This window comes from Lynx rufus, unplaced genomic scaffold (genome assembly GCF_022079265.1).
Source record: "Lynx rufus isolate CCGP_SWC_20201006 ecotype Redwood Valley unplaced genomic scaffold, mLynRuf1.p SCAF_2, whole genome shotgun sequence".
NCBI classification, from domain to species: domain Eukaryota; kingdom Metazoa; phylum Chordata; class Mammalia; order Carnivora; family Felidae; genus Lynx; species Lynx rufus.
The window spans coordinates 124261758-124274982 of NW_025814834.1; the positions used below are offsets into that span (position 1 = coordinate 124261758).

Consider the following 13225-nt stretch of genomic DNA (forward strand, 5'->3'; position numbering starts at 1 on the left):
TAAAGCAATTGTATCCCCACCTGCTAGTAATGTACAACTGGAAAAATACAGGTTTTTTGAGAAAAGTACTTTTAAATACTACTTAAAACACTTTCCAGAAAGGAAATATTTAGGTATAAATACAACATGTACAGATCTGTATGTTGAAAACTAAAAAATGCTAAAGAATGAAGGAAGATCTATACAAATGGACAGATACCATGTTCATATATTAGAAGACCCAACATAAGTAATAACAGCAATTCAACCTAACTTGATTTCACACAATCACAATCATAATCACAATTACAATTACAATCACAATTACAATCATAATTCTGGTAGGATTTCCTTAGATAATAGACAAGCTGAAAATCTAGATGATAAAGGAACTAGGATAGCTAAAACAATTTTGAAAAAGAATATTAAAGCCAGAGGAACCACACTACCCAAATCTAAGACTATTAAGCTACAGTAATCAAAACACTAATATGTCAGTGAATTGATAACAAATAGATTAAGAAAACAGAAATAGTCCAGAAACAGATCCACACAAATATGGCCAATTGATTTTTTATAAAAGTGCAAAATCAATTCAAGGGGAAAAAAGAATCTTTTCAACAAATGCTAGTATCATCCTGGATCAACCTAAGTATTTAAATCTTAAATATCTCTCAAAACCATCCACTTTTTCTCACCACTACTTCCCAGCCTAAGCTACAATCATCTCTCCTCTAGCTACTGTGATTGTCTGTCTAATTAACTGTTCTATCTTAATCTGTTCTCAATTCTGCAAGCCAAATGAGCTTTTCAAAATGCAAACCAAGTCACTCCCTACTGAAATTCTTTAGAGTTTCCCATACCTCTTGGGATAATACAAAATTATCCTGATAAGATTTAAAAGGCCATGAACTGCCAAGCTCCTACTACCTAACTTTCTGGACTCATTTTGTACCATTCTCTTCTTTTCACTCGAGGTTGTACTCACCATACTCCTTCCTATTAAAGAAACTTTGCACATAAATATTTCCTCTACCTGATAAGCTCTTCCTTCTCTGAATTTCATTTCAATATTTATTTTTTTAAAAAAAGACTTTCCTGACCTAACTAGTTCAAATTCCTTAATTATAGGCCTCATAGCACTGAAAAGTAATCCTTTATTGCCTTTGTCACCATTGTAATATTACCTTTGAATGACTGCTTATATTTAAATGGGATTATTTCATGACTGTAGATCCATGAAAGCTGCATATGCATCCATTTGCTCCCAACCGTACCCCCAGAGTATAGCATAATAGAAACTCAACAAATGTTTGTTAAAAGGGCAAATGTATTATTTTATTTATCCCTTACAACTACCCCATTAGCTATGTGCATTTCAGAGATGGAGATCTGAGGCATCAAGAGTTTAGTTAAATTGCTCTTAGTCATACAGTTAAGAAGCAAAGAGCTAGATTACCAAATCAAAACATAATTTTAAGGACCAAGATACTGTGTTCTATTGCTGTCCAAATATAACAAAACCCTAAACCAGTTCTTGTCTGCATAGGAGTGAATCTTCACAGTAAAAATAATGCTTTAGTATTCATTCATTCAACAAATATTCATAACGTGTCAGTCACTGTACTAAGTACTAGGTTTACAAGGAAAACAGGGCATGGATTCTTAGCCCTTAGCCCTTATGGGAGCATACATTCATTCCACTATTTATTAACTGAAGACCTACTGTATACCACCTACTGTGCTAAGTAAGGGGGAATCAAAAGGGTGAATAAAGCTTTAAATAATTTTACCAAAAATAAAGTAATTCTATTTGTGATAAGTGCTATACAGGAAAAGTACAGGGTGGCTATGGGAACAGGCCATACAGAGACCTAAACTAGATAAGAATATTAAAGAGAGGTTTCCTAAACAACTGATATTCAAGCTGAAACTTAAAGTATAAGTCTGCATTATCAAATCTGAAAGCAATGTAAACATTACTATTCACAAGAGTTTGAGTTAAAGCAATTCAGTGGAGAAAAGATAAGCATTTGGAAATAATGCTTCCCAAGAGATGGAAGAATCAGGAGTTGCAAAGTCAGGTAGAGACACAATAGGTTAAACCCACCATCAAATATCTATAATCATAAACAATACTATATAGCAAGGGTTGGCAAACTACAGCCTGCTACACAAAATCAGCCCACAATCTCTTTCTGTAGGCCCTTGACCTAAGAATAATTTTTACATTTTATTTAAAAATAAAAGAGAGGAGGAGGAGAAGGGGGTGTGGAAATAGGAGAGGAGAATTAACATTCTGTATATAGCTTATAAAGCCTAAAATATTTCCTATCCAGTTCTTTAAATAAAAGTTTGCCACCCATGCTCCACACATTATAATCAATTAAAACATAATGAAGCCTACCCTAACAAATTCATTAAACGTGATTCTATCTGTACACTTAACATAGCTACTGAATATATAACATACATATCTTCCTTAAAAGTGTAGCTTTATGGTTCAAAGGCATCAAAGGCATACCAAATTTACAACCAGCTATATCGTATGCATTGCTCTTACTTAAATGTACTGTCAACACATGTTCAAATAACATAAACACTTTAGCCAAGACAGATGTATAAAACTTGGTACAGATAAGAATGTGGTTTACTAAAACACAAGTGTATTTTTTATATTTAGCTGAAAACACTAATATAAAATATCTGTAGTGTATGAGACTAGGTCAACAGATTCATATTATTTTGAAAAATAACTGCTCTATATTAATAAGAGAAACTATATACTTACCAAGATTTTCTTCAATTCTTCAAGTTCTACTTCTTTGTTATTTTTAAGCTTAGTCATCTCTTCTAAAATAAACAAAAGAATAAAAGGTGTGAAAAGCCAGATTAGAAGAACAGGAAAGGAGAGATGAGAAATAAGAATACCACAGTTTGAAAGGGAAGAAAACCGAGATGGTTTAGTGCAACTAAAGAAAGCACCATAAAAGGACAGGTTTCATTCTTTCTCATTGCCAAGTAGTATTCCATTGTATATATAAACCACAACTTCTTTATCCATTCATCAGTTGATGGACATTTAGGTTCTTTCCATAGTTTGGCTATTATGGCCTTTTGTAGCAACATGGATGGAACTGGAGAGTGTTATGCTAAGTGAAATATGTTACACAGAGAAAGACAGATCCCATATGTTTTCACTCTTATGTGGATCCTAAGAAACTTAACAGAAGACCATGGGGGAGGGGGAGGGTGGAAAAAAAAGTTACAGAGGTAGGGAGGCAAACCATAAGAGACTCTTAAAAACTGAGAATAAACTGAGTGAAGGTTGATGATGGGTAGGAGGGAGCGGAAAGTGGGTGATGGGCGTTGAGGAGGGAACCTGTTGGGATGAGCACTGGGTGTTGTATGGAAACCAATTTGATAATAAATTTCATATTAAAAAATAAATAAGTAAATGCCTTAGGTAAAAAAAAAATAAAATAAAAAAGAAAGAAAGCACCATAAAGCATAGAGGAAGTCCAAATGGAAATACGCAAAAATAATGGATATGTATTAATAGCAATGTTTGTATCAAGTTAATTCCACAACCAAATGAGCCCGGAGTTCATTAGTCAAAATAAGCAATACACACACACACACACACACACACACACACACACACACACACACACATTCCAAATATATTTGGAATGAGGTCACTCAGCATGTACCTTTACCTTTAATTCATCACTGTCTAAATACCTGGCCTCTTAATCTTCACTCTCAACTAAAAAGGACAAGTGATCCATTTTCTCAAGCTAATTCTGACCATTGTACTCTGGACTTCAACATTCCTACCTCCTCTGAGACTTTAGTTGCTTATATAACCAATATATATACTGACTCTCTGTAAAGGAATCTTTCATTTCCCCCATCCCATCGAAACATCTATTTGAATACAAAACAATATCTGACTGACCTTTCTGCCTCTTCTTACTACTGTCCAATTTCTTTGGTTTGCAAACAAATTCCTGTTTGTTATCTACACATTTCTTTCTTAGTCCTATGCAAAACTAATGCCTATCTCATGACATTACATTAATTACATCTCTTACATTATTTTACATTATTTATAAGTATTTATAAATATAAATACTTTAATAAATATTTATAAATAATTCATAATTTATATTAAATATTTATAATTACGTTATTTATAATTACATTATTAAAACTATGATCCTCAATAACCATTCTGTGGTACAATTCTCAGTCCTCTTTATTGTGGAGCTTTCTGGCATTTAATGCTATCAACTACTCTCTATTTTTCTTTGATTTTCAAGACCTTGTGTTATTTGCATTTCCTGTTTTCTCTGCTGACACCCTTCTTTTTTTTTTTCCTACCCTAAATAATAACACTCTACACAAGGCTTTTATGTCTATCTTCATTAATTCAGTATTAGACTAATAAATTTATAAAACTTTTCCAGGCCAAACCACCTTTATCCTCCTTTCTTAAATTCTTTAACTGCCTACAAAGTTCCCAAATGATGCCTAGCTGTCAGCTACAATTTTATTGTATTTGAAACATTGTCTTTCTTCACTGTTAATTAAGGGTTTTTAATAAATGGAGATATAAGAGATTTACCGGAAATTTCCAAGACTCTGTACATTAAAAATAAACAGGGATATCTGGGTGGCTCAGTTGGGTAAGTGTCTGACCTCTGCTTGGGTCATGATCACATGGTGTGTGAGTTTGAGCCCTGCGTCAAGCTCTGAGCGGACAGCTCAGAGCCTGGAACCTGCTTTGGATTCTGTGTCTCCTTCTCTCTCTGCTCCTCCCCCGCCTGCACACACACTCTCTCTCAAAAATAAATATTTTAAAAAAATAATAAAAAACAAAAGTGAAAAATAAAAAATATTGTAATAATTGCCCACAATTTTTAAGGAAAAATCAAACAAATAGGAAATGCCAGCATGGAGTCAAAAGAAACACCTGTCACAAGCAAAGCTTATTTAACCACAATTTTCATTTTAGGTAAAAAGAGTTTTTCAAACTCAAGGATTAATTAAAAATAGTTGACTAAGCATATCTTCACATTCTCTCATCCCCACTCCCATAAAATTTTTTAAAGATATATATATATGTATATATATATATAAAATATAAATCATATATAAAAATATATGATGAGGGAGTGCAGGACAAGCTGAGGGCAAAACACAGACTAATGGTACCACCCACCCCCAGGTGGGATATGTGTGATATTCCTCAGAAAGTCCTGGCTACCCAAGAAAAGGAAAGGGATTTAAGTGTTTGCCATGATGATGTGGAAAACGAAGACAAATGAAAAATTAAATTGCCTTACTGTCTACAGCCCACTGACAAGTCCTTGGAACAGGCAGAGTGACCTCTGCTAGGGACAAAAGGAAATCTTGGCTTATCCTGACCCCCCAGGAATCTGTAAGTCTACTTCAACATATAAAAATTCCTTTGGAAACTTCCTTTATCTCAACTCCCCTAAGATATATGCTGGCAATTATACTCCAAGCTTATGGCCCCCTGATATACATATGAAGGGTCTTATGATAGGTTTTACTGAACGGTAATAAATGGTGTTTTCCTAACACAGCTAGCCCCTCAAAGTCCTGGAAACCTTGCTTCCAAAATACCTTAGAGAGTTACTCTATCCCTAATCCCCTCCCAACCTGAGGGTGTATAATCAGTTACCTGTCACAACCCCAGCACAGCTCTTCCTGCCCACGGGTCCTGTCCCTGTGCTTTAATAAAATCACTTTTTACACCAAAGATGTCTTCAAGAATTCTTCCTTGGCCGTCCGCTCTGGACCCCGCCATCACCCCGAAACCTCATCATATATATATATTTACAATAACAAAACCAGACTACCATAAACAAACCAAAATACTGAAGAATTCTAGAAGGAGGAGGGGTCACCTACATTAATTCATTGAAGACTATGTGCAACAACTAGACCAGGTGACTATACCTCCTACCACAGAGTCCACCTCAGGTTAAATCAAAGATCCTAGGAATTGGAGCCCAAGGGGTAAGGCAGTGCCCCCAAACAGCTCATGATCTCTACAAACAATCCCCTAAATCCAGAAGATTAGCTACCGAGCCCACCCTTCCCTACAGTACCTCCCATCTCCCCCCAACATAATCAGAAAAATCACATTATAACATATGTGGGAGAAAAAAGATTCTCAAATATTTAAATGAGTAAATAATCAAAAATCACCAATTAGTGAAGAAAAAGCAAAACCATAAATGTTAGGCACCAAATTCAAAGAACTAAAATAAAACTCAAGAAGGAATTAATAGAGCAAACAGAAGCAGAAATCTTGCTAAGTATAGTATGTTCCAACAGGATACAATATCCATGAAATTAATCACCTAGAGCTCTCAGAAACTTAAAATTTGGTAACTAAGACTTTAAAAACAGCAAAGTAGGGGTGCCTGGTGATTCAGTCATTTGAGTATCCAACTCTTTATTTCAACTCTAGTCATGATCCCAGGGTCGTGGGATCTAGCCCCATGTCGGGCTCTGCACTAAGCATGGAGCCTGCTTAAAGATTCTCTCTCTGGGGCACTGGAATGGCTCAGTTGGTTGGACATCCGACTTTGGCTCAGGTCATTATCTCATGGTTCATGGGTTCAAGTCCTGTATGGGGCTCTGTGCTGATAGCTTGGAGCCTGGTTTGGATTCTGTGTCTCCTTCTCTCTCTCTGCCACTCACCTACTTGTGCGTGCACTCTTTGTCTCTGTCTCTGTCTCTCAACAAATGAATAAACATTTTTTTTAAAAATTAAAAAAAAAAAAAGATTCTCTCTCTCTCCCTCTGCCTCTCCCCACCCAGCTCATGCATGTGCTCTCTACCAAAAACAAAAAAAGGCAAATTAAACATATCTAAAGACTGAATTATTAGGGGGAAGCCAAAAGACTTTTTTCCCAAAATTCCCCTCAAAATAAACTAAAAAGTAAAGAGTTTAAGAGAGAAATTTTAAAATATAAAGATTGGGGCGCCTGGGTGGCTCAGTTGGTAAAGCGTCTGACTTCGGCTCAGGCCATGATCTCATGGCTTGTTAAGTTCAAGCCCCGTGTGGGGCTCTGTGCTGACAGCTCAGAGCCTGGAACCTACTTCTGATTCTATGTCTCTCTCTCTGCCCCTTCCCTACTCGTGCTCGCGCGCTCTCTCTCTCTCTCTCTCTCTAAGAATAATAAACATTAAAAAAATTTTTTAAATACAAATATAAAAGCTTCAGAATTTCTAAAATCCACCTATCAAAATTTACAGAGAGAGAGAACAATGACACTAGAAAAGAAGAATTAAGAGAACTTTTCAGAGCTGAAGACAGTGTCCTCAGATTCAAGAGCTCACCAAATGCTAGCAAAAGTGGGATATGATTCCACTTTTAAAAGATAGTCTCTCATGCCTGTACCACTCAAACGGCTTCTAATATGATTTCTCCTCTTTGTCCTTTTCCTATCATCATTCCCCACCCACCACCAAATTTATCTGCCATACAAAAGTCGCAGTGATCCTCTAAAAATGTAAACCACAGGCACCTGGGTGGCTTAGTCAGTTAAGTGTCTGACTTTGGCTCAGGTCATGATCTCATGGTTCATGAGTTTGAGCCCTGGTAGGGCTCTGCACTGACAGCATGGAGCCTGCTTGGGATTCTCTCTCTCTCTCTCTCTCTCTCTCTCTCTCTGGCCCCTTCCCCACTTGTGTGCACCCTCTAAATAAATATTTTTTAAAAAGACAAAGATTTGCAAGATAGAGTTAAATTAGTTAGATCTTACAAGCTAGATAGATATTAAAAGTTAGAAACAACAGCACTGGATAACCAATTAGAAGTGAAAAGTAAGGGAGAAAGAACAGTACAGAATATCATCCAAGATTTTGATTCTGAGAACTATACTATTAACCAAAGAAGGAAATAAGCTAATGCTCAGTACTTATGTCATTGTTAATGCTGCTCTCCTACACATAATGCTTTACACATTCCATCATTCTCTACAACTACCCAAAGCCTCTTTATACCTTAAAGTCTACTTTTAAAATCTACCTCTTCTAGAGAATCATTTCCAATTATGCAGTCCACATTGATATCTTTGGCTTCCTCTTGTCATCAGCATTAACACATCTCCATCAGCAACAAGTCTGTGAGCATTCACCCCAAATATATAAATACGTATAAAACACAAATACATACTTATATATCGTGTAAAATTTTAAAGTATAAATATGTGTACTATACTAGTCATTATGAAATATATGCAAAGCATAAAACAAATAGAAATAGAAACTCTAATATTCCCTTCTCTTAATAGAATTCTTGCTCATCCCCTCATTTTGGAAACATTGCTCTAATGATTTTATGTGTTCAACCTTTCTCTCATTAAATTAGAGAGTTCTCTATTATGAGAAAAATCACCTTATGCATTTGATTTGTTAATCTGACAATAACAGCCACTTAACTTCAATATCAGACTGAATTGTTACAAATATCCACTAAAGATATTTTAAGGACTAAACTTATTCCTTAGTCTACCACATTCAATTGAATAATTCTAAGAAAGTAGGTATGTGCAGTGATTTAAAATACTACATTATGCTTTGAATGAAGATTTAAAAATTAGATGAAAAATGCATTTACAGTCATTGTAATATAAAATATAAAAACCAAAGGAATTATTTACCACTGAAAAGTACAATTTTGGATGCTCAAAGATTGGTCTAGTCTATAGTGGGAGATTAAGCATTGCCAAAGGAAAGGCATAAATAAGTTTCGAAGTTCAACCAAACATCCTAACAGGGCAAAATTTCTTACAATTATTTTAATTACACAATTTTTCAAACCTAATAATAAAGTTTACAGAATGTTGTGGAGACAGTCTAGAAAACACCTGCAAATTCCTGAGTTAATTTATAAAAATAATTCTTTTCACCAAAATTGGAAAAATGTTTTTATATCTTTATAATTCTCCACATCTGTACATATGAAGATTTGTAAATACGAAATACAGGAGTTAAATTAGGATTAGCTAATTAAAGGATTATAAATTCACAACTACAGAACTTCTTTCTCTTTTGGCCATGAAATCTATTGAGTATTAACAATACTACGTGACAAAACAGGATAGCATTCTCCTATAGATAGTTCATAATCCAACATGACTAATCAGTAAAATGTCAAAATTCAATTAAAATATAACAGACCTTTTCCATTAAGAATTATTAAGGCCTCTAAATCCTAAAATAAGAAAAATAAACTAGAAACATCTCTTAAGCTCCTTCCACTTCTAGACATCTCTGAATTGCATAATGGCACAGAATAGTCTTTCTTAAGGTTTAAATTTTCTGTCTTTGAAAATCAAATTAAAAGTTAAAAAATAATTATTATTGATAAATGACAAAGGAGAAACTATATCATAATCTGAAATAGCATTTATATCTGTATAATAGACTAATATTATCACGTACACGTTATTCTCTAAATCTTACCGAGTTCACTTGATTTCTGCTGAAGCTTCATGGTAAGTATTTTCAATTGATCTTCACTTTTTTCCAATCTTGTAAAATATTAATTTACATGTAAAACATTCTTTTAATCACAATTCACCTAGTAACTAAAACTGGTGCAATTTAATAATATATCTTTCACAGATTCACCCAATTAAACAATTTTTGAGTACCTACCATGCCATATAGTATAACATTTCAAAATAAGGTATCACTATTATTAATCCATAGTTGTATATTAATTATATCTGCATAAAACCCTAAAGCTTATGGTCACAATTTATCTCTTAGCTACTGATGATAATCAAATTAATGCATCCTAGAACTTTAAAAGAGACTGAATATGTAACTACTGTTACATTGAATTCTGCCTTAGAAACAATATAAATGTGAGAATTCGGCAATCCACTTAACTCTTCTAGCTTTCTGCTTCCTCATCTATAAAACTGAGGTAATTGGGGGCCCCCGGGTGGCTCAGTCAGTTAAGCATCCGACTTCAGCTCAGGTCGTATCTCGCTGCTGGTGGGTTTGAGCCCTGCATCGGGTTCTGTGCTGACAGCTTGGAGCCTGGAGCCTGCTTCAGATTCTGTGTCTACCTCTTTCTCTCCCTTCCCCAGTTCTCTCTCTCTTTCCCTCTCTCTCTCTCTCTCTCTCTCTCTCAAAAATACTTAAAAAAATTTTTTTAACTGAAATAATTGGAACATATGATACTTAAGCTAACTTACAATTTCAAAATTTGAAAATCACCTATAAGATCAACAAAGAATATATAAGATGAGCTGAAGTAGAAAAACTAGCTCTTCTTCCACCACCATACATAAGCAGTAGAGAAGAAATACTACTAGGTTCAGGTCATGAATTCACAGAAAAGCGTGTTCCTGTCTTTCATCCTACTAGACTTACTAAACCCTAATGCTAATGGGACAAAAATAATAACTTAGGCCTCATAACACAGCTTTAAAAATACACATATAGTGAAAACAGAGTAAGTTTTTAATTCAAGCTTTAGACAAACTGTTATTTAGATGAAATTCAAATGAATATCTTACATATAATATTCATTAATTCATTAATTTAATAAAAAAATGTTTTGATTACCTACCCTATACCAGGCTAGTACTAATTTTATACATCAGAGAGGTTACAGACCCAAGTAGAACAAACCCACAACCCGGGAAGTTATTTCTATGAAGCTAATAATGATCCACAGTTTAATTAAATATGTACTATCACTGCATCAGCACTTATGAGCTTGTTTATATAGCTGGACTCTGTGGCCAAGTATGCATGGGAACTATCCTAAAGAATACCTGCTATCTTTTCCCAGGACACCTGCCTACCTAATACAAACTTTTAAAATGTATTCCCATTTTATAAATTAAAAAAGAGACTTACTTGGTTACAGATACTATAGGAATTAGAAGTCACTTGACAATGAATAGAAAATACAGTGAATATTGGAAATAAGTTGTTTTTATCAGCTAAATAAAAAATAGCTTTACCTTTGCTGTTCTGTTGTCAATAATTCTTTCAAGCTGCAGACAGAAGTTTTAAGTTCAGTAACCACAAATGAATGAGCAGCTTTAGCTTTATTAAATTCTTCCATCTGAGTTTCTTTTTCTCCAGTGAGCTGATATATTTTTTTTGTTGCTACCTGTAAATCTTCCTCTAAAGCCTTCTGAGTAATCTAAATGAAATAAAATACAAAACAAAAGCTATAATCCAAGGGCCTTAAGAAAAAAACTGAACTCATCTCCTCCCTCCTTATTATTCTATCACCCTCCTCCATTACCCCACCCTGGCCAATTTCAATGCCCATTCAGTATTCCTACTTCAATTTACCATTCTCCCAAAGCCAACCTATAGTCCCAACCTCCCAATGGAGTCTTCTTAGCCCACAGTGTTGTTTCCATTTTTAGAACTACTGTAACAATTTTAGCCTGAATCACTCTGTTGGTATTTAGCAGAGTCTTCTATCTTATAGTTTTGATGCATTTTTACCCAATGTTTCTAATTAAACTATAAGCATTTTGTAGACTGGGATGAAGTTCCGGGTCCTTGTACACAGTATTAGCATTTTAAAAGTATTTACTGACTCATAGTGTGAGGCTTATCACACACGAATCAGTTTTTAAAAAAAATTTTTTTTAATGTTTATTTATTTTTGAGACAGAGAGAGACAGAGCATGAATGGGGGAGGGTCAGAGAGAGGGAGACACAGAATCTGAAACAGGCTCCAGGCTCTGAGCTGTCAGCACAGACAGCACAGACGCGGGGCTTGAACTCACGGACCACGAGATCATGACCTGAGCCGAAGTCGGCCGCTCAACCGACTGAGCCACCCAGGCGCCCCTTTTTTTTTGTTTTTTTTAATTTTTTTTTTAATGTTTATTTATTTTTGAGAGAGAGAGACAGAGCATGAATGGACGAATCAGTTTTTAAATCATACCACACTTCTTTGCAAAGACATTTTAGTATCTTCTAGTTCTGATGTCAAATGATTCTGCTTCTCACTTGATTCTTTTAAGTTTTCATTCTGTAATTCTAAAAAAGAGAGTTGTGGATTGGTAGTACTTAATAAAAAAAATACATACCAAGAAAACCAATTATTTGTTCAACTACTTTTCTTTCCTCCATGAGATACTCCAAAATGAAGGAAAATTATGCAAATATAGAAAATATAGAAAATTATGCAAATTATGCAATATGCACTGATATTGGCCATCATCTACTTTTACTGACTTTTCAAGACTATTAACTCCCAAGTACTCACCAGTAAACATGAGGATGTTTGATGCTACATTTTAATAACAGCTAAACAAAGGAAACAATCTAAATATTCAATAGGAGATAAATTAAATTATGATGGTACATACACACAATGGCATACCATGTAACCACTATAAAAGATAATGGACTTCATTTATTCCAAATTGGAATACATATTCACAGAATATGTATTAAATAAAAAGGGCAGAATAAAAAGGGCAAGTTTAAATGGTATTTATAGAAATAATGCATATGAAAGGAAACAATACAAAAATATTGCAAGTTATTTACCTCTTAATGGTGAAATTATTCAATACTTTATTTTTATCATTGCACATCTTGATTTTTAGAGTTTTCTAAAATATTACATTTATACATTGAAATATTATGAAAAAAGGCTTTTGACTCTATAGCTAATATTTATTAAATACTAAATGTTACATACTAGTCTATGTGCTTTATATGTGTGCATTCTACTTTTAAACCTCATGGAAAAAATAGGGTGAAAAAAGAAGTTCATCCTCTTCCCTGGATTCAAATTATTCTATGTCCTCTTACTAGCTACCTAAACTTAGGCATGATAATAAAGTAGTCTGTCACTACTTTTCTCAACTGGAGAAAGAGAATAATCATAGTTATTCATATCTTGAAGGATTAAACAAAATAATGCAACTTAAAATGTTTAACCACAGTGTCTAGCATATATAGTCAATTAGTGTTAACGATTAGTATGATAATGATGGTGTAAACTAGAAACTGGGCCTTAAAAATTCATGGTATTTACAATGCAAGCAGACAAATAATCAATGATAACTGCTGATGGGCACTCACTCAGAAATTCTGGAAATATACAGATGGGGAACCTAAGCCAAAAAGGATCAATAAAAGTTAGAGGTAAGGGGAGACAGACATAAAGAGGGAAAGTTCAAGGAAGGCTTCCAGAAAG

At 34.3% G+C, this 13225-nt stretch overlaps 1 protein-coding gene across 1 annotated transcript in view; it reads right to left on the reverse strand.

Annotated features, from left to right (window-relative positions):
• Positions 1 to 13225, reverse strand: part of SYCP1 (synaptonemal complex protein 1) — a 117252-nt gene that overhangs the window by 68854 nt on the left and 35173 nt on the right. Inside the window, exons 12-15 of the mRNA XM_047084884.1 lie at positions 11960 to 12054; positions 11013 to 11197; positions 9493 to 9560; positions 2771 to 2832 (exon numbers count right to left, since the gene is read on the reverse strand). Coding sequence (XP_046940840.1) covers positions 2771 to 2832; positions 9493 to 9560; positions 11013 to 11197; positions 11960 to 12054 — 410 coding nt within the window. The remainder of the gene's footprint in view (positions 1 to 2770; positions 2833 to 9492; positions 9561 to 11012; positions 11198 to 11959; positions 12055 to 13225) is intronic.